This window comes from Acanthopagrus latus, chromosome 18 (genome assembly GCF_904848185.1).
Source record: "Acanthopagrus latus isolate v.2019 chromosome 18, fAcaLat1.1, whole genome shotgun sequence".
Lineage (NCBI taxonomy): Eukaryota > Metazoa > Chordata > Actinopteri > Spariformes > Sparidae > Acanthopagrus > Acanthopagrus latus.
The window spans coordinates 13,780,634-13,801,867 of record NC_051056.1 but is presented as its reverse complement, the minus strand read 5'-3'; the positions used below and the strand labels follow the sequence as shown (position 1 = coordinate 13,801,867).

General features: G+C 44.3%; 1 protein-coding gene across 2 annotated transcripts in view; it reads left to right on the top strand.

The window, feature by feature from the left end:
- Positions 1–21,234, top strand: part of tenm1 (teneurin transmembrane protein 1) — a 192,145-nt gene that overhangs the window by 145,151 nt on the left and 25,760 nt on the right. For both annotated transcript variants that reach the window (XM_037076301.1, XM_037076300.1), the window contains 2 exons: positions 133–365; positions 20,505–20,659. In XM_037076301.1, coding sequence (XP_036932196.1) covers positions 133–365; positions 20,505–20,659 — 388 coding nt within the window. The remainder of the gene's footprint in view (positions 1–132; positions 366–20,504; positions 20,660–21,234) is intronic.

The window sequence follows — 21,234 nt, the reverse complement described above, 5'->3', positions numbered from 1 at the left end:
TTGGCCTTTACAAGTCTTTTTTACGAGGCCGTGGAAGCACCGCTGCTTTGATCCACAGGAGCTGCCAGAATCATTGAAAAAAAATTGAAATTCCTCATAGCCGTTTTAACTTTATTCACTTTCTCTCACTAGCACCAGCCCTGCTCACAAGTACTACCTGGCCATGGATCCGATGGGGGAGGTTCTCTACGTGTCTGACACCAGCAGTCGCCGGGTGTACCGGGTGAGGAACCTTGGGCAGCCAAAAGATCCATCTCGCAACCTGGAGGTGGTAGCCGGTACAGGGGAGCAGTGCCTTCCTTTCGACCAGAGCCACTGCGGAGAGGGCAGGAAGGCCACTGAGGCTGCGCTGAATAACCCTCGAGGTAGGAAAATACACACTACATCTAAAGAAGACACTTTCTCAGTCAAGGCACGGCTACCACACACTGTTGCCGTGAGCATGAATTACATTTATCATCCCTCCAGGCTAATATACAGGGATTTGGGGTCAGTCCTCATAGATCAGTGTTCCGTAATATTTGGTACAACTAGCTGGAGGACTGCGCTTCCACTGGGTTTCTGAAGGTCAGTACTTTTGTATTGAAGCAGCTCATTACACTGACGTCTTGAATAATTTAATATGTGCCTGATTTCATGACAAGACAATCTGGCAGTCTGCATGTATGTCATCGCAGCTCACCATCCCAGAGAGCACAATATGTTCAGGATCAGCGCTGAGGTTGTCACGGCACACACAGAAATCATAATCTCATGAGAAGTCGCTCCGATAACCCCGCAACTATCTTTGACACACCGTGGGCTTTGATCATCATCCACCTGGAAGCATATTATTTGAAAATGAGTCCATGTGGGAGAATGAAATGATTTTTTTTTTTTATAAGGCAATATTGTGATCAAATTTTGCATGTTTTATACTGGCTTCATCGTCATTTTTTTCAATCCAAGTTGTTCATCTATCAATAGATTCATCACTATCCATGAATTCATCCTTCTTCTTTTCTTTAGTTATTTCCTTTTTATAGTCAGGAACCTACTCGTTTCTTGCGTTGTTCCTGCACGCAGGCCTGACTCTCCACATCTTCGCCAATATAATTGTGGACTGTGAGTGAACCAATGTTCTATATTCATCAAACAGAAGATAATTACTGTACAACTCCACCGTGATTAGATTTATTCTATAAATTATAGTGCTGACATTGTTCTCCTTTAAAATGCAAATATGTTTGTATAGGATATCAATTTTCTGAAGCGTAATCCCTACACAAGTATTAATGTTATGACTGATCCCTGTGTTGTGTTTTGACTAAAGAGACAATCATTCGGAGCTTTGCTTCTCATTTAATTTGTAAAATGGCGCTTTCCCTCTAAGCCCCTCGAAAATTTAGATATGCTGTGGCATTTAAAATAATGCTTAATTGGTTCAAGGACCATACTGTGTTCTGCCACAAAAACACCCTGCACTTCTCCACCAGCAGCCTGTAGTGTTGACACCAGCTGGGATGGATTGATGGAGTCACGCTGGTTGTGCCTTTTTCTCAGCGCTGCCTTCCAACATTTTTAAACATAAATCGATCTAACCAGGCAACCAGGTTTTTTTTTTTTTTTTTTTTTTCACTTTTAGTGTTTGCCTTTCGCTGGTCAAAGTTATTTTATTTTGATGATTTTCCTTAAAAATAAATGATGTTTTTTTTGTAAAAGGGAAATCATCGGCCGAGTTTTGCTGAAATACTGCCCTACCTTTTACACAGCATTTGACATTTGGCCATGTCGCAGCAGGAAAACGCAGGTGTGACCAATAAAATTCATAATCATGGCGGCAGTCCATTCAGGTGTTCCAGTTACAGGACTCTACTATTGTGCCTGCTGGGTCACTGTCATGGCTTACTGGGACACTTGAATGGAATGAGGACATCATCAACATTATTAGAGGCACCTGTGCTATTCTTACTATAACAACTCAAAATGCCTGCTTTGTGTAGACGCCTGTTCTCTGTTCCAGTTTATTCTGGACCACAAGCAAATTTCGCCACAAACTGCTCTGGCAGCTTTGGGTGACGTCGCTCTCACGTCAGCCCAGTTGTCATCATTCAGCCTCCCTCCAGTTGCCATAGGTAGCGAGGTTGTTGTCAGGGGGAGAACAGGGGCAGAACTTTCCTCAGAACACGGAGGTACCACACAACGAAATAAGCGGAAGCCGTCACATCAAGCCTCCGGCAGGATAATTGTGGAATCAATGACACAGCAAGAGTGGGCAATGGAGGCTTCACTCAGAGCATGACAAACACGGGAGGCCCTCCTCAGACACTGAATTAATAAAAGAGTGTATGAGTGATGTGACAGAGTCATGCTAGAAGGAAGGGAAAAGGATGAAATGAAAGGGAAAATGAATCAGATACCACTCTCGGATCCCTCTGCAGCAAGACGAACTGCAATTCTTACTGAGGATTTGCTCCAGGAACTCTGTGATGACATAAAAAAGGCACAATTCATCATACCTCCCATGGATGAATCAACGTGGATGACCAGCCATGACAGAGGGAGAGAGGGGATCGGCGTAACACTTTAAAACCTGGCACCCTGGTCTGATGTATCACTGCATAATCCACCAAACAGCTGTGTGTGCGGGTCTGGGTGAAATGCGCTCAGTAATGGCAGCTGTGATGAGACTTGTGAACTATTTGAAGGCCTCATCTGCACTGCAGCGTTGCATACGACTCCCTGCAAAGTGAAGTGGAAATGGAGGTTGTTGCGTTCGTGACAGATATTACATCCAACCTCAATGACCTTAATGTGGAGCTTCAGGGCAGAAACAATGAGTGACCTCGTGTCTGCAGTGTGTGTTGGTGTTAAAACTTGACATACAGGAGGACACACTGCACTTTCCTAAACTTTTTGAGCAAAACAGTTGAAAAGAAAATCACCATCGGAACCAGCTGAGTTCCGAGAAGGGCTGATATGAAATTCACACAGCCGCCTTCTACTTCTACTGTACATTGAAAATCCATTTCTTGTCAAAAATGTCACAAAATGCTCGACGGAAGCACAGAGAATCGGCCACAGGGTCAATGCACTTTCTCTGCAAACTGAGTTGATGGAGCTCCGCGAAAACCCATCTCTGCAGGACGCTCACTGTGATCCTGTCACTTTCTGGACAAAAAAGGTCTCTGCTGAAGATGCCCGTTGCCTGCAGAAGACGAAACCTCCGCACCCTCACCACGTTTTGCTCCAACTTACCGCTGTGAGTCAGCGTTTTTTCGACAATGAGTACAGTGAAGAACTAACACTGCAGCAGGCTCATTAGTGAACACTCACATCAGTGTCTCCTTCTGGACATCACACAGTTGGAGTCCAAGAAAGACATTGTCGCTTCTTCTTCCATTAAAAGAGAAATGCTGTTACAAAATAAAGTGTTGACAAGAAATTGATTTTCAATGTACAGTTGAACTTACATATTGTTTGATGCACTCTTCCTATATCCATGATGTGGTGGAAATTTGGCATCAGACCTCTAATCCTGTGAGTCGGAGATTGGAATTTCCCACTTAAAATGCCCAACTTCCGACTGAAAAGTGAACAAAAAAATGCTGATCGCAACAAATAATGTTTCCTTGGTATTATTTGGTAATTTTTCAGCGCTTATATACTTGCGTAGGGTTGGGACAATTTAAAAACATTTCAAACCCGTTTGATATGATTTTTAGAACCGGACTGGATACAGATTTTCACCTCTAGCTTTCATAAGTGACTCCGAAAGGAACATATTGAGAGCCCACGAATGACGGCAGCATTACAATCCATCATGTCAACTGTGACATGTCATGTTTCTATTTCTCACAAAAACAATTTAACTGAATTTAGCAATTCTGAAGTTCATCATAAAAAGACTACTATAAAATAAGACATACCAACTAACCATGTGCTACAACTCTACACCTTACAAATGCTGTTCATTCAGTTGGCACAATATCAGACCAGTTGAGGCTCATTCACTGGACAAGACCAGCAAAACTAGAAACCTAAACGTCCTTAGGCTTGAGCGATCGCAGCTTCGTAAGACAATAGTACATACTGTATGCTCATGCCACGTTCATGCCATATTTGATTTACTGTAATTGTCAGTTTTTTACTCAAAAATGCATCTCAACATCAAGGCCGCACGAACACATTAATTATTGTGTTCAATGATAACATAGAGGTGCCAGGAAAAAATGAAAAAACATGGACACCTCATGTTGCGCTTGTCATTCCAAGTCATTTCTATTTGATGAATATAATTCTATGTTGTCAGTTCACTCTCTGACTCTGCAATCATACAGTACCACCCCCTTGAGTTGTCAGGTAAAATGAATACTCCTCACGTTATAAACATGTGAGTCTTTCCCATTACAACCACCCATCCCTCATGATGTAAAAGTGGCACGGGGCTGAAGGTGGATGGAGCTGCCGAGTGCGGTCAACACGCTTCATAAACCATTAAGACCGAGAAGGGTATCATTTATACCCTGATAGCCGAGAGAGTCTGGGAGATGTCACTCAAGCACAAGTCTGCACACACCCACACAATCCTACCAGTTTCACTTGCTCCTCTTTAACAGATATAAATGCCTATGTGGCAGCAACTCGGTATGCTTCTGCACCACAAAAAAACTGGCCGATGATTTCACTATTTGCAATCCAGAGAGATGCTGTTTCTGTAATTTGGAGAAATTGTCAGTAAAAAGTGGTATTAGCTGGCCATGAGATATACAGAATTTGTCACATGACAAGAGAAACTATTTTATCTTTTTATTAGAATGACAATAATAGCCTGACTAAAAATTGTAAGCATGGCTTCCCTTGGCTTACAGGAAAAAATGGCACTTTTAGGCGCTGAACTTAAGCCAAAATACGCCTGTCGTATTAGGTTCCTTAATACAGAAAAGTCTGCAGATTCAGCTCTGATTCCCTCCTAGCTTTAGCCCAGTTCAGGCTATTTGAATTAATGCACGTATATTTCAGACATTAAGCCTGGAGTGTCGATTTGAATTGGTTAATCATTATACCCTTAGTTACTGGCTGACAGGAGGGGATTCCAGCGATGTGTCTTCTCTGCAGTTGTACCACATTTTATTTCTTTTCCTTTGCCCTGCCTGTTAGCTGGAACAAGCATTACTAGTTTCCTCTGACTTGTGTCATCAATAAGGCATGGTCACCCACAAAAAGCCGGGGCTAGGGAGGTTTTATGTCCATCGCAGGGGTCTGTAGTTGTAAAATGTAGACACCCAAGTGTGTCTACACAAAGAGCAGTTTGGATGAAAGTCTGAAACACTGAAACCATCATAAGTTTTGTGCTGAGACATAAACAGCCTTCAATTTAGCTGCTACTAAGCTGCATTAAGCTGTATCTTTATTTTATATGGTTGAAATAATTAATGAGTTTGAACTTGAACTTGCACTAATTATGAATTATAGCACTGATTATGTCTTGCACTAAAGATCGCACCAATTAAACTACCTAAACTATACCAACACTTTGACTGCAACCTTGAATGTATGTGGCTAATTATCATCAATGACGACAGTACAAAACAGATTGCATGCAAGTTGCATGTTGTGGATTTTTTATGTTGCTGCTTTGAGATAAAACACAATGTAATTTTTTTCTTTAACAGCTTTTATATCATTTTGGTGTTACAGTGTCTTGTAACAGTGTAATGGTGTCTCAGTCTCAGTCTCTGCCACACTTGTTTCTACACTATGTAACTTCAGTGAGAGGGGATGATCACAGCATTACATACATGGTTACTTCAACATGTCAGTTTTCAATAAAGAGTGTTGCTTGTGGTTAGCACCTACATTATGCCTGACAGCTTGTCACAAACTTGACAATTTTGGGGCGGGGTGGGGCGGGGGACAGCGATATAGGTCATTCATCAATGTCATCACGGTGTCCATAAGTTAGTTAGTACGTTCTCGACTGCAAAACGTGAGCCTGGATTTGCTTCTCTGCAACGAGACTGAATGAAAACATACACATAGTAGCACTAGCAGTTTTAAGTGCTCCGATTCCTCAGTGTCATTAAACTCATTGTGGATGTAATCAATCTCACGTCAAAAAGCTAAAGGTAAACAAAACATCTTGAAAGGTTGCGCAATGTAGTTTTGGGAAGGAAATTTCAGTCAGAGCAAACTAAATGAACAAACTCTTTGTTTTCAGAACTGAACAAACGGACCATAATCACAACCCAATTTCATACTGTTTAACTTTGTTTATATTTGGCGGACCCTGCCACCTTTCTAGCTTCAAACAGTGTTCTGGGGACCTTATTTTCCTCTGAACAGATTGTTTATTCAGTTATGGAAAAAGTAAATATCGCTGCGCTTGTATTAGTACCTCATTAATATTGTAAATATTAAAATTCAGAGTTTGAATTTCTTCTCCAAGTGTTTATAGTGTCTGTTTAAATACGAGTTCACATATGAGTTGTGATGTTTCTCATATGCTGCGCCGCCTGTCTTTTGACATGTCACACCACAGAGGTGAGAACTGCAGCTCGTTATGTTTATTTTTTTCATTGTATTACAGTCTTCGAAGGCCGTTATAGGCCTAATTTGGGCTTGCGGGGGCTGTGTTTGCCGAAAAAGCAGTCGCTTCCAGGAAGCAGAAATAATCTCTTAACTGCCCACACCAATCACACCCACACACCTGACCAGCTCTCGGTCCCCAGGTCGCACAGGAGATTTAGCCGCCGGCCTGTCACTCAGGCTGCACCCACAGTCCTGCCCGGCCCCCTCTGTCACTCACTCTCAGCTGGTGCGTGCGATGCAGTCTGATGCTGCAGGCAGACAGCCAGTCGATATGGAGAACAGTAAACAAATGTTGTGTAGAAGTGCCTCCGTGCTTCAAATGTCACCGGTTCTTAATACAAAGAAGCTCTGAATTTGAGAGCAGAACTTTTTTATTTATTTATTTATTTTTATTACCCCCAACTTCCTAAGTTCATACAGACAGAAGAGGGAACAGATGATGAAAAGGGAAAGAAGAAGATAAGAGAAAAACATCATTGGAGCTGATGCCTGCTACAATTTGACAGATGATCTGAAGACTGTTATCCTCAGTGTACGTGCCCCTTATACCTCAGAACATGCTCCATCTCTGCCTTTGTACAGTAATAGAATATTCTGTCCCAAGACTCCTCCTTTTCACGCACGGTCAGGTATTTTATACTCTGACTCACTGCACTCCACACACACACTTCTGTGGCCATTGTGCTCCGACTAACCAGCTCTTATAAAGGCTCTGGAGACTTCTGCCTGGAGCCCCATGGCTCCCTGTCATCCATCTGCCACAGCCAACACTCATCCTCCTCCCTGCACCCTCTTACCAATGGTAATGAGTGGTAGACTTCACAGGGAAATATCTGTCCGTTTCTTTTTTGAAGCCGTGGCTGTGTGATTTTGCAGCATTGATCTTGTCTTGTGTCCTCTGGTGAGCTGCTCGCTCCAAATTAGAGCCTTCCTTCATTTTTCTCCGCTCCCCTCCACCTCTGCTTCTATCCCTCCTGCTTTCCCCATCGATGAATCATCCCCGTGCCCCTGGTGTTGCCACAGCTGCAGTGGGCCCAGTGTGACACATAATATTGTTACAACACGGCAAACAGTTGTTAAATAGTAATCCATGGTTTTAATTTAGCCAACAATGTTGCAGCACTATTGAGCGACCGGCCACTGCACAAGTTTATAGTCTATCCATAGCGTAAGCTGCACAGATTATCTTGTGTCCTTCAAACACTCACTTATGAATACAAGATCTGGGGCATTGTTTAGAGTTGGCTACACATGCGCCTCTGCAGTCAATTAGCTCGGTAAATAAAAGGCCTTGCTCCATTTAGGATGGATCCCATGTCTGACATGAAAGAGGCGGCAGTCCCACAGGACCCAACAGCCTTGGCTCGCATTTCTGGACTCCTTCTGTTCCCAACATGAAGGGGAACTTTTTCTATTCACGTTTGGTGAATAATAGTTGTGTTTATCTTAAGATAGCAGTTTGTGTTTCATCTGTAGGTTTGGACAGCGGAGTGACTCCAGTGATTGAGAGTTTAGTTGCTGGTGTTTGCCTTGCACAGGTCTTATCTATTATTTGTCGACTGGTCCCAGACAGCAAAGCCGATATCCACAGAGAGAGGTGTGTGTGCGTGTGTGTGAGAGCTTGCAGTGTCAGTCTCTCGCTCCGGCCCACAGGGGGCAGACTAATGCCCTTATCAGAAGCTGACATGCTGCCATCACATTTCTCCGTCTTGCCCCCTCGGCCTCTCTCTCGCTCTGTCTCTCTCTCTCTCTCACCCTTCTTCCTTTCTCTCCTCCTCTTCTCTCCTGCTGTCTCTTCTTTTCTAAGTCTCTCTATTCCCCACACAGACAAACACATTTGTCCCAAGCTCACTCAGCTGCGAGGCACGCCATCGGAGCTGAGATAGCGGAGGGCCGGGGTGACGGATGAAGCGGTGGGGTTTAAAGCCGGTCGCGGTTATTAGCATGTTGAGCAGCCAGGGCGTTTAAAAAAGAGAAAGAGCCACAAGCCAGGGGTGAATGTGCATCACGTGGCACATCGCTGCCTGGCCACCGACACCAGGCCAGGATCGGCCGGGCTCGATGCTGGTGTACAGTGTCTGTCTTGGCTGGTGGGTTGACATATAAGCAGCTTAGCTGAATGAATATCTTCGCACATTGGGCACGAGTCTCATTTACAGAAATGGCTGAACATGTGGCAGTGTGCATAGGAGCGTTTCCCAGTTTGTCTCATCAGTGTGAATCAAGCTTTCGATGCTGTCAGCAAGCCCATGCCCAAACCATTAACTCAGCAAACACCGTCCCTGTGCTTCTCCTCCAGCAGCACACTCGCATGAGCCGCGGTGTCCCTTAAATGCACAGCTCTAATCACTGCAGTCCGCATTTCACTCATTCCAAATCTACCACTTCCCCAAACTGTATTCTTTGGCTGCAGCAGTGAAGTTAGAGGATCTCCTAGGGCTGTGTAGCCCCTGTGCCAGCTGCTCTGTGTTATAACTTTGGAATGAATATGCCATTGTTATTCTACCTCTGGCTCCCATAGCATTTAGTGCAGAGTGATTGTTGCGCCTCACAAAATCGAGGGAGTGGGAGAGAGAGAGGGGGGGGGGGGGGCAGATTAAATTGATAGAGAAAAAGATGGAGCTCAGAACCGAGAGAGCGAAGGCAGAGAGTGAACGTGGCAGAGAATAAAAAAATAATAATAAATTAATAGAGGAAAATGGAGAATGGGGGGGAGAGAGGGAGAACGAGAGAGTGAATGAAATGGATGAAGTGTGAGAGGGACAGAGAGAACTCAGTGTTTTGCGTCTAAATCCTGCAGCGTGCAGCAGTCCCACACCTCATCTGCATATTAAACTGGCCCTGTGGCTGCCTCCCCTCTCTGAGGGTCAACTATCATTGTTTCTGTTGGTTTAAACAGAGCACTAGTTCTCAAAACAAGGGCATCAGATAAGTCACACTGTGTTTTAAGCTCCAAGATTCAGTCTGCGTGTGAGCGGGTGCATATGTGTGCGCAATTTTTAACAGCCTGCTCCCGTGTTTCATTTCACATTGACCGAGCTTTTGTCTTTGCCCCTGGACATTCCTGCATTAATGATACACACATGAATTAATCACACAGCAAGGCAAACAGCAGCATACTCTATGATAATGCAAATTAGAGAGACGCCATTGGGTCATGCTATTTCTACCACAGCTTGTTTTCTCGCTGTGGCATCCATGATAATTAGACGATCGGCGATGGTTTGTGCAACAGACATGCATCACTGAGCAGCCACAATGAGAAGTTCTGCCAGAGACTCGTTTCCTCCCAAAACTAATACTGAAAATGTTGCTGCCAGAGGCAAATCCAGAGGGCCAGGCAAAAGAGCACCAAGCAAAGCGCACAGCACAGAGGTGCATCCAGGACTCGTCTTGCCAGTGAGCCATTTTTACATGAAGGAAGGGATTGCAGAGATGTGTCCTGTTTGTATCCAATTTCCTGTCGCCTATTCAGCTGGATTGCATTGTTACACATGAGAAACTCTGTTTTGGTCAATAATACATACTGCACACCTTTTTTGCAATGATCCTGTTAACTCGCAGTCGAGAAGTATAAAGGTCTTTACTTAGTGTATAAACAACAAAAGTCATACTGTGTGTAGGTTAAAATGTCCTTAATGAAACACAAGTGCTAATATGTATAACTGCCCTGTTTTGGAAATGAAACATGCAAATACTGCATGTCTAAACACTGGAATTTGTGATATGTGTGGTACTTTCCATACTGACGTGATGGGAGTTCAAAGATTGCTGAGTAAGACAATTATATAACAAGTAGTTCCAACGAAGCAATCTGACTGGTCAACTAGACATCAGCAAGACAGCACATCTTGGTCATCCCTAACAGTGTTATCAATACCATCTCCATGGCAACGTCATCCCTGCCTGGAGCAAAAGCCAATAGATTAATTGTCACACACACATTTAGATTTGTGAAAATATCTGAGCGTGGGACGTTTTTAGCCGATGTCAGTTATGACCTCCTGTTTGGCCGTTTTTTTGTTTTGTTTTTTTTTAGCCATTAAAGTAATAACAATCAAGAATTTTGATAAAATTGTTTCGGAACTTTGACCTAACCACTGCACTTGCAAAGCTCTAGAAGAAACTTAAGAGTTCATCGGATTTGATGATTTAGTTTTATTGTTTTGTTAAATGAGCAGCTTTCTTTAATGAATATAACTTATGATGCTGTAAGAGTGTCCCTTGGGTGCCCCATTGATTCGGGTCTGTGCCTCCCTTGTGTGCAGAAAATGTTGTTTTTGATACCAGAATTATGGAATATCTTGTTAGCTTTATGTTGCGAATTTTGGAAATTATTACATTTCTTAATACATTTTGACTCATACGGTGTTGATATTTATTTATATTTAAGCAAACTCTGTGTAAACAGACAGGAGCCATGCAGCAGCAGCAACGCAGCTGCCAGGCAGCACACAAGTATCAGGTGAGTCCAGACTGTGACACAGGAAGTTTGCAGAGCTGCTAATTTTATCTGCAGAATAAACACATTTTCTAAGCAGATATCTTAGTTATAAGGCTGAGCTAGCTGAGCAGTCTTTGGTTTAAATGTAAGGTGTGTTCCAAGACCATCAGAAAGCACTGATGACAGCTCAGAAATGACTCAGAAACTCTCTTTCTTGGTTGTAACTACGAGTCAGCCTACTTACTGGAGTAGTAAACGCTGATGAGAGTCTACTGACGTGAGTCCCAGTTATTAGTCAGACCCCATGTAACCATGGAGACAAAGATAATACCAGCAAAATGTCTGTTTGTTTTTTAATGCTGAGAGCTCATTGCCACACAACATGAATACATTGATGATATCTTTTGTTTTGTTTGTCAAAGTTATATAATCACGATATTACACTCCAGGTTGAGCTCTGCCATCATTTGTGGCACTTCAGCGATGCGGTCGGGACTGAGGTGCTTTGTTTCACACCCTCTTGCGTTGTAGTGTTCAAATGATAAAAGAAGCTGTATGTCATTACCTTCCAAAATGATTCATATCAGAATGTTCTGATCTGGCTGCACTATTAACAGGACGTCAGGCCCTCAAGTACCCATACATCAACATAATCAACCAGCACTAAATCCTACAAAGCAGCTATCTGTAGGATGCTACAGACTACGTCGGGATAAAAACATCATTAATTTTCTAGCCTGGTAACTCTGCCCAGTCTGATATTTTCTGCCATGTGTGGGCTTTCCTACACCAGAGTCATTAGTACAGCATTAGAGTTACATAACTCTTTGAATTAACAGATGCATAAAAGTTAACTCCCTCTTGTTTTTTTTCCTGATATAAAAGTATTACCATTCCAACTTTTGCATATTTGCGGAGAAGGTTCAGTTTAGTTGAAATGTGGAAACGCACTGCAAAAAAAAAAAAAAAAAAACAAGGCACCAAAAATAATGTTGTTTAATAATTGCTGTGTCCTGCGCAACGTCGAACTTACAGTTGTCTTGTGTGACGGATCCGTCAAAGGTTTTTTTTCTGTCATAGTACCTCAGAGGTTGTTTGTCAGGAAATGTTGACATAAGCAATTTGAGCATTACAATACAATGTTGTTTTTCTGGTGAGAGACGTTCTTGAATATGACAAGACGGCTTCTCGCGAACAAACAAATGAAGACTTGGCTGTCAAACAGCAAAAATATTTTCAACCACACTCAAAATAGCGTCTTGTTTTGCTGGATAAAGTTGATTAAACTAAAATCTCATTGGGTTTTCTCCTAATCTATTGGGTGTCACAGCCAAATATGTGATCTTGGTGGCCTGAGGACACACTTGGAAAAGTAGCTGAATTGTACCACCAGTGACAGGAACTTTAAAACTTCTCAGTTCCATAGTTAAGAGCACCACAGTTCTAAAAGGGTAAAGTGCAGCATTCCTAACGTTTGCATGTATTAAGGACCAAAGAAGTAGGAGGAACATTTTTTTCATGGCACAAAGATCTATTTGAAAAGGCCTTTTGAACCATAAAGCAAAAACATTTTCTGATGATATGTTAGAACACGACTTCTGATGGCAGTGCTGGATACATCACCTCACTGAACCCTCTGACATTCATTGTCATGTGGGCAGAACTTTATTGGTCACTAGGTAAGGGATCCGTCTCAGTAAGTATCTTATGTGGGTCCTCATCACCCTGATAGTTAGATAATCTGAGAGGAAATAGTCAGCCTACTGCCGTGTTTTTCTAAGTGCCCAAAAAATATAGTCGATGGACTTCGGTGAGACAAATTTATGCTGACTTAAACGAGGCGCTACCTGTAAAGCGCGGCTTGCTGCTCAAGTAATGTATTAGGTAGAACACTACACAGACTGACAGCTACCCTGTTTGTAGTCGGACTGTGTAGGGTAGCTTCTGAGAGATTACTGAAGCTCACTGTGTGTGTAATGAAGCCCTGAGTCAATAAGAGATGCAGGCTTAAGGCCAAAGGCAGAGCCCGTGCATCTTAGGTGCAATGCTTGTGTGCATGCCTGTTTTGATTGACAGCCTCTGGCTCCCCGGACCCACTCTGCCTGTCCCAGTGAAGGGACACAGAGTTAGTTATGGGTGCCTTGTTAAAGGTATGTCAGGTTGACAACGTCAGCGTGATCATGGGAAATGTGACACGCGTGTCCCTTTAACTGGTCGAGATGGCCGCTGCTGGCAGCTGGCCTGTCAACCTCCACTGGGGGCCTGGCAGGCTGACAGGAGGAGTGCAGCTTTGCCACTGTGGGGGAATAAATTGCATTTACTCAAGCTGAATGCCCGACACAAGCACACATACAGATGGAAGCATTTGTCTTGGTTGGGAGGGAGAAAGGGGGGAGGGGGGGTCCTTTGATGAGGAGAAAGATGAACTTGCCCGAGCAGGTTGTTTCTTCCTTGATTCTTTAAACACACTGACAGAAAGATGAATAAGTGGAGTGATGGTGGCAGGCACAGTTCAGCTTGGCAGGCCAATTGAACCTGTGAGAATGGGGAGGAGGGGGAGGGGGTCAGCTGCTGTTATAGGGATGGGACAACAGAGCCAGTAAATGTTTGCACCTGGGTACCATTATCACATGCAGCTCTTCAAGAGAGCAGTGGCGAGACCTCCCTCCCAAGAAGCACTCGCACAGTTGTTCTGGGAAACTGTGGAAGGAAAATCCGAGCTGCTGCAATTCCAACTATCTCTGATAACGACTGTGCTGGAGTTGCCGCTGGCTCAGTTACTGTGATGTCTTTGTATGAGGGGGAAACTTTGGGTGGAAGCTGTGCATACAGATTTGCAATCTATAGTAGTTTAGTGCCTCATTTCCACTTTTTCAGTCATGAAAACATTTGTTTCCTCCCATCTGATCCCATTTCCTCCTTCCACCATCGCAGAGCCTCAGTGGCTTGTTGTCGTGATGGTATGTTTGGTAAAAGAGCGTCTATTGATAGACCTCCTTGTGTTTGTTTGATGTTCTAAACAGCACGACATAATCTGCAGACGCTCCGCACTGATCCAAACCCCTCAGCCTTTCATGGAGCTTTCTAGTCCAAAGCATTTCAATTGCTTTTATAATTGAGTTTGTCTGCTGCCTCTGTGATTGCTTTGGATCTCTTTTTTTTTTTCGCTATCAAACAAGGCAATTACTGCCAAGTCGCATATTTTTCACCCAAAAAATGTTTATTCGCTAAAAATTAGCATGCGACTGTTGCAAAATCTCCCCCCTAGTTCTCTGCGGGCTCGCAATGTCTTGCCTCGCCATACATGTGTAGTCGCAGGCTAACAGCTAAAAAAAAAAAAAAAAAAAAAGGCGGCTATCAATAATTAATTAATGCGGGTTAATATGTTAACAAACTTATAGCGGTTGATAATTAGATGAGCCACAGTGTCTGATTCAGACTTAATTACTAAGCCACTGTCTGTTCTGTGGGGCTTTAATGAATAATTAATTACAAGAAGCATGAATTATTTCTGCTTACCAAAGATCTACCAGAAATACACGCCGTCCTCGTTTATGGTGCTATCTTGTATTGATTGATGATAAGTGTTTGATTGGGCAAAAATAAGAGCAGCACTTTCACTACAGTACTGCGGTTCACAGAATCCGAGCGGTGTTTGATGGCAGCGTAAACAAGTCACACTCGTGACTGTCATTTTTTTCTTCCATACAGGTGTGGAATTCTACACTCGTTGAGACACAAACACGCACGCACACTCGAACCTGTGTGCACACAACATCAGTATGGTGCAGTGCCATTTCCCAGTGCTGAGACTGAGTGAACAGGTTTATTTTCCCCCCTTTAGTGCACATGGGCAACCTCAGTGTCTTCACCAAAGTTGTGTGTGTGTGGGAGTGTGAATTCCTCATCTGCAGAAGCTCTGATTTATCCGCTCTATATTTGCATATGCGCACAATGTGATTAACTGCCATGCCTTATCTTTTTTGCCTTGCTACTTCACTGCACGCATGCACGCACACACGCATGCAAAAGCGCCACGAGACCGGAGCTTGCACACGTTGTCCCGAGCACGCACATATATTCACACGTTAACATACAACTAAGAAAAAAAAAGAGGAAGAAAGAAACAGCATTGTGGCGTTCTCAAGGAGAAATGATGAAAGGGAACAGTGAAGCCACACAGCCAGCTAAAGACTCCTTGTAACAATGTGTTCCCCTGGCTTCACAGAGAGCCGGACTGGAGCAGTTAGCGGACCCTCCAGGCTTTAATTTGGTTGACTTTATTTATGGCCGGAGTCCCTCGCTGGGGCCGGTTGTGCAGGTGAAAGTGTCCATCCGTCTACATTCGCTTGTCAGTCACACACAGCTACTTTGTACAGAAGCGCCATGAGCCATAATCAGCAGCAGCTAGCATCATTTAGATGCTATAATAATATGTCAGTCCATATCATTAACACCCCCTGAGCCTGGGGATATGGGAGGGCCTACTGAATGACTTACTCCTGATGCTGCTGGCAGTTTGTGAGTGTGTGTGTGTGTGTGTGTGTGTGTGTGTGTGTGTGTGTGTGTGTGTGTGTGTGTGTGTGTGTGTGTGTGTGTGTGTGTGTGTGTGTGTGTGTGCGTGTCACCCCTGCATGCTCACATGCTGCAGTTGCGTGGGTGGGTGACAGTCTTCAGGTATAAATGGGACTTCTACACACGCACACATTATGCTTTCTCCTTCATAAACAGATCCTTTAAATAGGCTCCCTTTGCAGAATATGTGCTTATTTTGCTCTAAGGTGGTTGTTCCTCCGGCTGACAGACAATGGCGTGTTTGTTTTTCGATACAATTTTACAATTCCTCTTGCTTTTCATCCATAGAGGCAGCTCTTTTGGCAGCTTTGCTGTCAACGTTTCAAGGGTGAAAGTACTGTAGAAGGGGAAACTTGAACAACACCAGTAGGCTGACTTCCTGCACTCTTGAGGGCTCAAGTGTTAGCATTCAGTATGCACCCCACACACACACACACGCGCGCACACACACACACACGCACGTGCACACAACACATCCTGATGTTTCTGTTTGCCAACTGGGCGTTCTATCACTGCTGCTAGATAGGATACATAAACCACAATTTTTGATATAATTAGTCTTTCTCACCTCATCTCATTTCTCACCTTACAAATTTCCTCACCTCTCCCTCGCTCTGGGAAAAATCCCTGGTGGCTCCTTCTCTTCAAATAGCTGTAATCAACACTGATGCTCTCATAGACCCCTCTCCAAGGCATTAATCAGATTGGATTGTATCGCGTTGCCACGGGGGGCCTTTATAACTGATATTCTTTTGACAAGGACAGAGAACAAAGAGATTCTTTGATTGAGAGTGATTGGCCTGTAATGGTTAATTGAAGCAATTCCTCATCATGTCCCTTTGTCTCATCACCACCTCTCTCGTCTTTCACACCTCTTTTGGCGCTGTCTGTCTTTTTCTCTTTGGCTGCATTTTCTCCCTAAATCTGAGCTAAATGTGAAAAGCATCATTCTATCATCCTGCTCTTCTCTCCTCTGCCTCTGTTTTTTTTCTTTTTCAAGGTCGATGCAAGTCAGTCTAATTCACTTTCCTTTGATGATAAAATCCAGTCCCAACTTTAGCCAAATGTCCGTCTCCCTCCGGAGCTGAGATTTATCTCAATTATTTCTCCACCTGCGTGTGTGCCAGATTCTAAACATGAGCATCAGAGTGCCAGTCCACCCTGGGAGAAACGGTAAATCCTTTGATGTCCTGCGAGTATCCATCGGCTATACGGAGGGGCTGTAAATTCCCTTAACGCAGTGCACAGCTTTACCCACAACAGCGGGAAATCCAGCCCCTGACAAGGAGAATGTGGACTAATCTGCTGCCTTTTCAATAAACATGGCAGAATACTCTTAAACAACACATAAACTGGCGTAAATCCTTTTGCCAATGCCCAGCAATAATGGCAGACGTTCCCCATTGTTGTGCTTGTATGAGGATGAATAAGTCGGCCGTGTCCCGTATTTATTGTTGATGATAGATTGGCAGCTATTTAGAAGCCGCTTGCGCAGACGTAAGACTTGCAGATCCTCAGCATGCATACTGGGGGTGTCAGAGAAGCACAGACAAAGGCGAGAGAGAATAAAGGGAATTTAGGATGGAAGTAAATGGAACCAAAGGAAGCGAGAAGAAAGAGTAATATCCAGGGGCAGAGAGGGAGAGAAGAGGAATCAGTATTGAGAGAGAGAGAGTCCTGGCTGCCTCATCATGTCCTTGTGCAGGATTTATGAGCTCTAGGATCAGGGACAGGTTTAGGGTGCTGGGAGGAGGGATGGGTGCAAAAAAGTGAAAGGAAAGTGAGAAGGATCCGAGGATGGGAGAAAGTGAAGACTTTCATACATAAGCAGGCTCAGGTGGTGCAGTGGGTTGAGACGTCCCTCCTGCATAATGCCAGGTGACGGGAGGAGAAATGGCAAGGCCGAAAGCAAGAAATGAAAAAAAAAAAAAAAAAAAAATGGGCTGAACAGTGGAAAACAGAGCGCAGACATTATCGAGGGGTCAAAGGGGGGGTGATTTGATTAGCGCTTATAGCACACGGGGCAAGATAGTGGGAGTGAAAGAACAGAAACAAGGCGAGCAAAGGGCAACCATGAAAAACAAGTGGAGGGAAGGGGAGCAAAGGGAGTGCAGAAGGAGATCAAGTTAGGGTGGATTGAGAGCAGGGCAAACTGGGAGAGGAGAGGAAAGGTGTTGGCGGGGTGGTGGTGGGGGGGTTGAGGCTGCGTGTGTGGTGTAATCTGTCTGTGTCAGAGGGATGATGAAGGGGCCAGGAGGGAGAGCTCTGCAGTTCACCTTCTGGCCTCTGGAGGAAACACGCTGACCCTGGCCCTCCCCCTCTCCACCTCCACTCCACCTGCACGATTTATGACTCCCAGGGTCGGCCCAGGGTTGCGCGGTCTGAGGACATTCGTGAATCTCGTTGTGGTGGCGGCATGCTGTGTTAGCATGTGTGGGCGGGTGTGTGTGTGTGTGTGTGTGTGTGTGTGTGTGTGTGTTTGTCTGTACACATGTTGAATGAAATCAAGAGTAAAGAAAGCTATTGTATGTCAAGGAGGATGAGACCTTAGTGCTGCCTGGGGAAAAAGACAGTGGTGATTTCTATCCCGGGCTCAGGAAGTGAGCGCAGGCACATCCCCGTGTAATCCACTATGACAGAGTTTGGGAGGGGAAAGACTGACAGAACCAGAATAAAAATCAAGGCAAAATGGGACGAGATGACTGAATGAGGGATGAGTAGCCGGAGCGGCGCTGCATACCGATGGTGTCGCTCCTTTGTCCGTCTATGCTATGATGTACCGGCCTTTGTGTGAGGTTAGATCCCCCTTTTGAATCTGTTTTAGATAGCCTTGGGTTCTGGAAAGCTAAACGGGTCAATAAGCCCATTATATTGAGATCCAAGTAGTTTGTTGATTGGCAGAAAAGTAACATAATCAAGAACACATTTTTTTTTTTCGTTTATAAGGAAATGTCAAACATCAGCTTGATCCAGCTCATCTTCTGCTGACTTTATTTGTAAAAAAAAAAAAAAAAAAGGAGAAGTAAAAAGTAATTTGAAAGCATAACCCTGCCGTCTGGAAAATATGACAGGCATTTTCCATTTTTTCTGACATTTCAAAGCTGCATTAATCAGCGTTTTTGTATAAACAATGTTTTAAATGACAATGTGTAATGTGAAGGGGGGCGCTGATAGTGATAAAAACCTACAGAGAGTTATCTCCCAACTGCAGTTCACCTCCGCTGTCCAGAGTTTTGTTTCCAAGAGTCATGACTTGCAGCTTTAAAGTTCTCCACACACAGCAGGCAGCTGCTTCCAGTGAAAGTGCACTGATAAACTTACTCTGAGATGTCCGCCAAGCACCCAATGGAAGATTAAGAGTTAGTTAGTGACTTGCTTGTGAGCACAGTCGAGCGCGTAGCAGCTAGGAGGCAGATATTTCCATCAGGAGTTGGTGGAGACCAAAAACATGTCAAGGAGGATGAGCAGGATATAGGACAAAATTTACACCACTGAGAAGCTGGCAGAGGGTATACTGTTGCCGAAAGCCAGCTTGTGCTCTGGCCACTGATAAGCCAGGGCTGGTAACTTAGAAGTGGCAGTGGGAAATGAAGATCCAGTGGCGTAGCACTACTGCCACCAACTGCAGAAAAGTAGGATTATCCAATAAAATACCAAAAAAAAGAAAAAGTACGCCCAAGCAGTAGCTAATGAAGTTAGCCCAAGAATGCTAGTTACCAGCCACTGAAAGGTAATGTCCAGCTGAGTAGCTGATCCAGAGGGTTGCCAGCCCAGGACTGCTAATGTCCAATCAGGGCAGTAGCTAATCCTTGACTCAAATTAAAATTAATTGACTGATAAATCAGGAATGAAAATAATCCTTTCTTGGAGGTCATTTAATGTGTCATGTGTTTTTTCTATGGCTTTACTTTAGTGATTGATTGTGGCTTAGTTGGACATAAGTAGGCTTTGTCTCCATGCAATGCTTTGAGGCATGCTTAAGATAAAGGGATATATACATAAACTTGACATGACTTTGTGCAAAACCATAAACAAAGTGTTGTTTTAAATGGCATGACAGTAAGCCGCGTAGCATTGGAGGCGGCAGGTAGGAATACTGAAAAATGGCTTATTGTCGCGGATGCTAAGTGAAAGCAATCAAGGACAGTCGTCAGCATACGGTACGAGAGGCGAGGGTTGAGTTGTGGTACATTATTGCTGAGAAGTTGAGTCAAAGGGCAGTTCTCTGTATGGAGATGAGACCGCGATGAAGGTTGCCCCTCGTCCATAACAGATGATTCACAGTCTGCCCTGACCTTTAATACCTGGACTTGCCTCTCCGCCGCTCTCTCTCTCTCTGCTCACTGCCGCCTGCTGCAGAGCCTCGCTGCGAGGAGAGATCGAGTACATAATGTCCGCGGCAAAAAAAAACAAAAAAACACGAAGCATGTTCACATGTGCTGTCAAGTACAGGGCGAGCGTATGCACACATTCATACGTGCACATGTGCGCTTGATCCGCGGATGCACATTTATAATGCACGTTTGCCGGTGCAAAATGTCAAAAGTTCACTGCGGCACCCTGCTCACATCTAATGTGACAAATAACTTCTTCCTCCAGTTGCATTGTTCTAATCCCTTTAGTGGGCTCTGGAATGGAAATATAATTACATTTCTGTGGTGCAGTGCCTTTGATAAGACAGCCGCTCGCTGAGCTGAATGTCTAACTGAGTTGGATGCCTCTCCGAAGCCCTCTCCTCTCTCCACTTTACTTCTCTCCCGTACTCACTCCTCTCCATCTCTGCTCTCTCTCTCGCTCTCATACTCTCTTTCACGTTTTTCTCCTTTTTTTTCCCCCCTTTTGTTCTCTCACCCCCGCTCGCTCCCTCTGTCATCTCCAAAAGCTCATTCCGCCTCTCTCTCTCTCGCCCGCCCAGGTATCGCAGTGGATAAAAGAGGTGTTGTCTACTTCGTTGATGGCACCACCATTCAGAAGATTAATGAGAGGGGTCTGCTCTCCACTGTGATTGGCTCAAACGGACTGATGTCGACGCAGCCGCTGAGCTGTGATGCGCGCATGGACATCAGCCAGGTAAGCTAATAACGCAGTCGAGTTCAAATGCCTGGTGGGAAAAGTGGCGCCGCACGCTTTGCTCCGAAAACAGGCTTCATTCTCAACCTTTTTCCTTTGAATGTTGTTTAGATGTCCCGTAGGAATATAAGACTCTGCATGTGTTTTCTTGAATTAAAGCAGTAATCAGTGACTGCTCTGTGGATCTATACTGCCCAGCCTCTCCCGCAGAAACTCTTTCGTCTTGAAAGTGGGCGCTGTGTTTCTGAGAGAAAGAGAGAGACGGCGTGCTAGAGACCAAAGACAGTCACCGCACAGGTTTGATCAGCCAGCCTTCAGATCACACTGCTGACTTATATCAGGCCTATTAGAGCAGAAGATGAATTATAGATGAAGTGCTGGCTCTATAGAGGGATCTCTGCCCACACATAGGGCTGAACGAAGCCGGTGTATTTGCGTGTCTGTGTGTGTGAATATGGGTGTTCGGCCCAGGTGTTTTCCCAGAGGTGCTCTTATGTGTCTTTAAAGGGGCCCGTGTTACTTCACAGTGATCGGCCTCCGCCGCACGTCTGACTTTGTCCAGTCGCATTCATCCT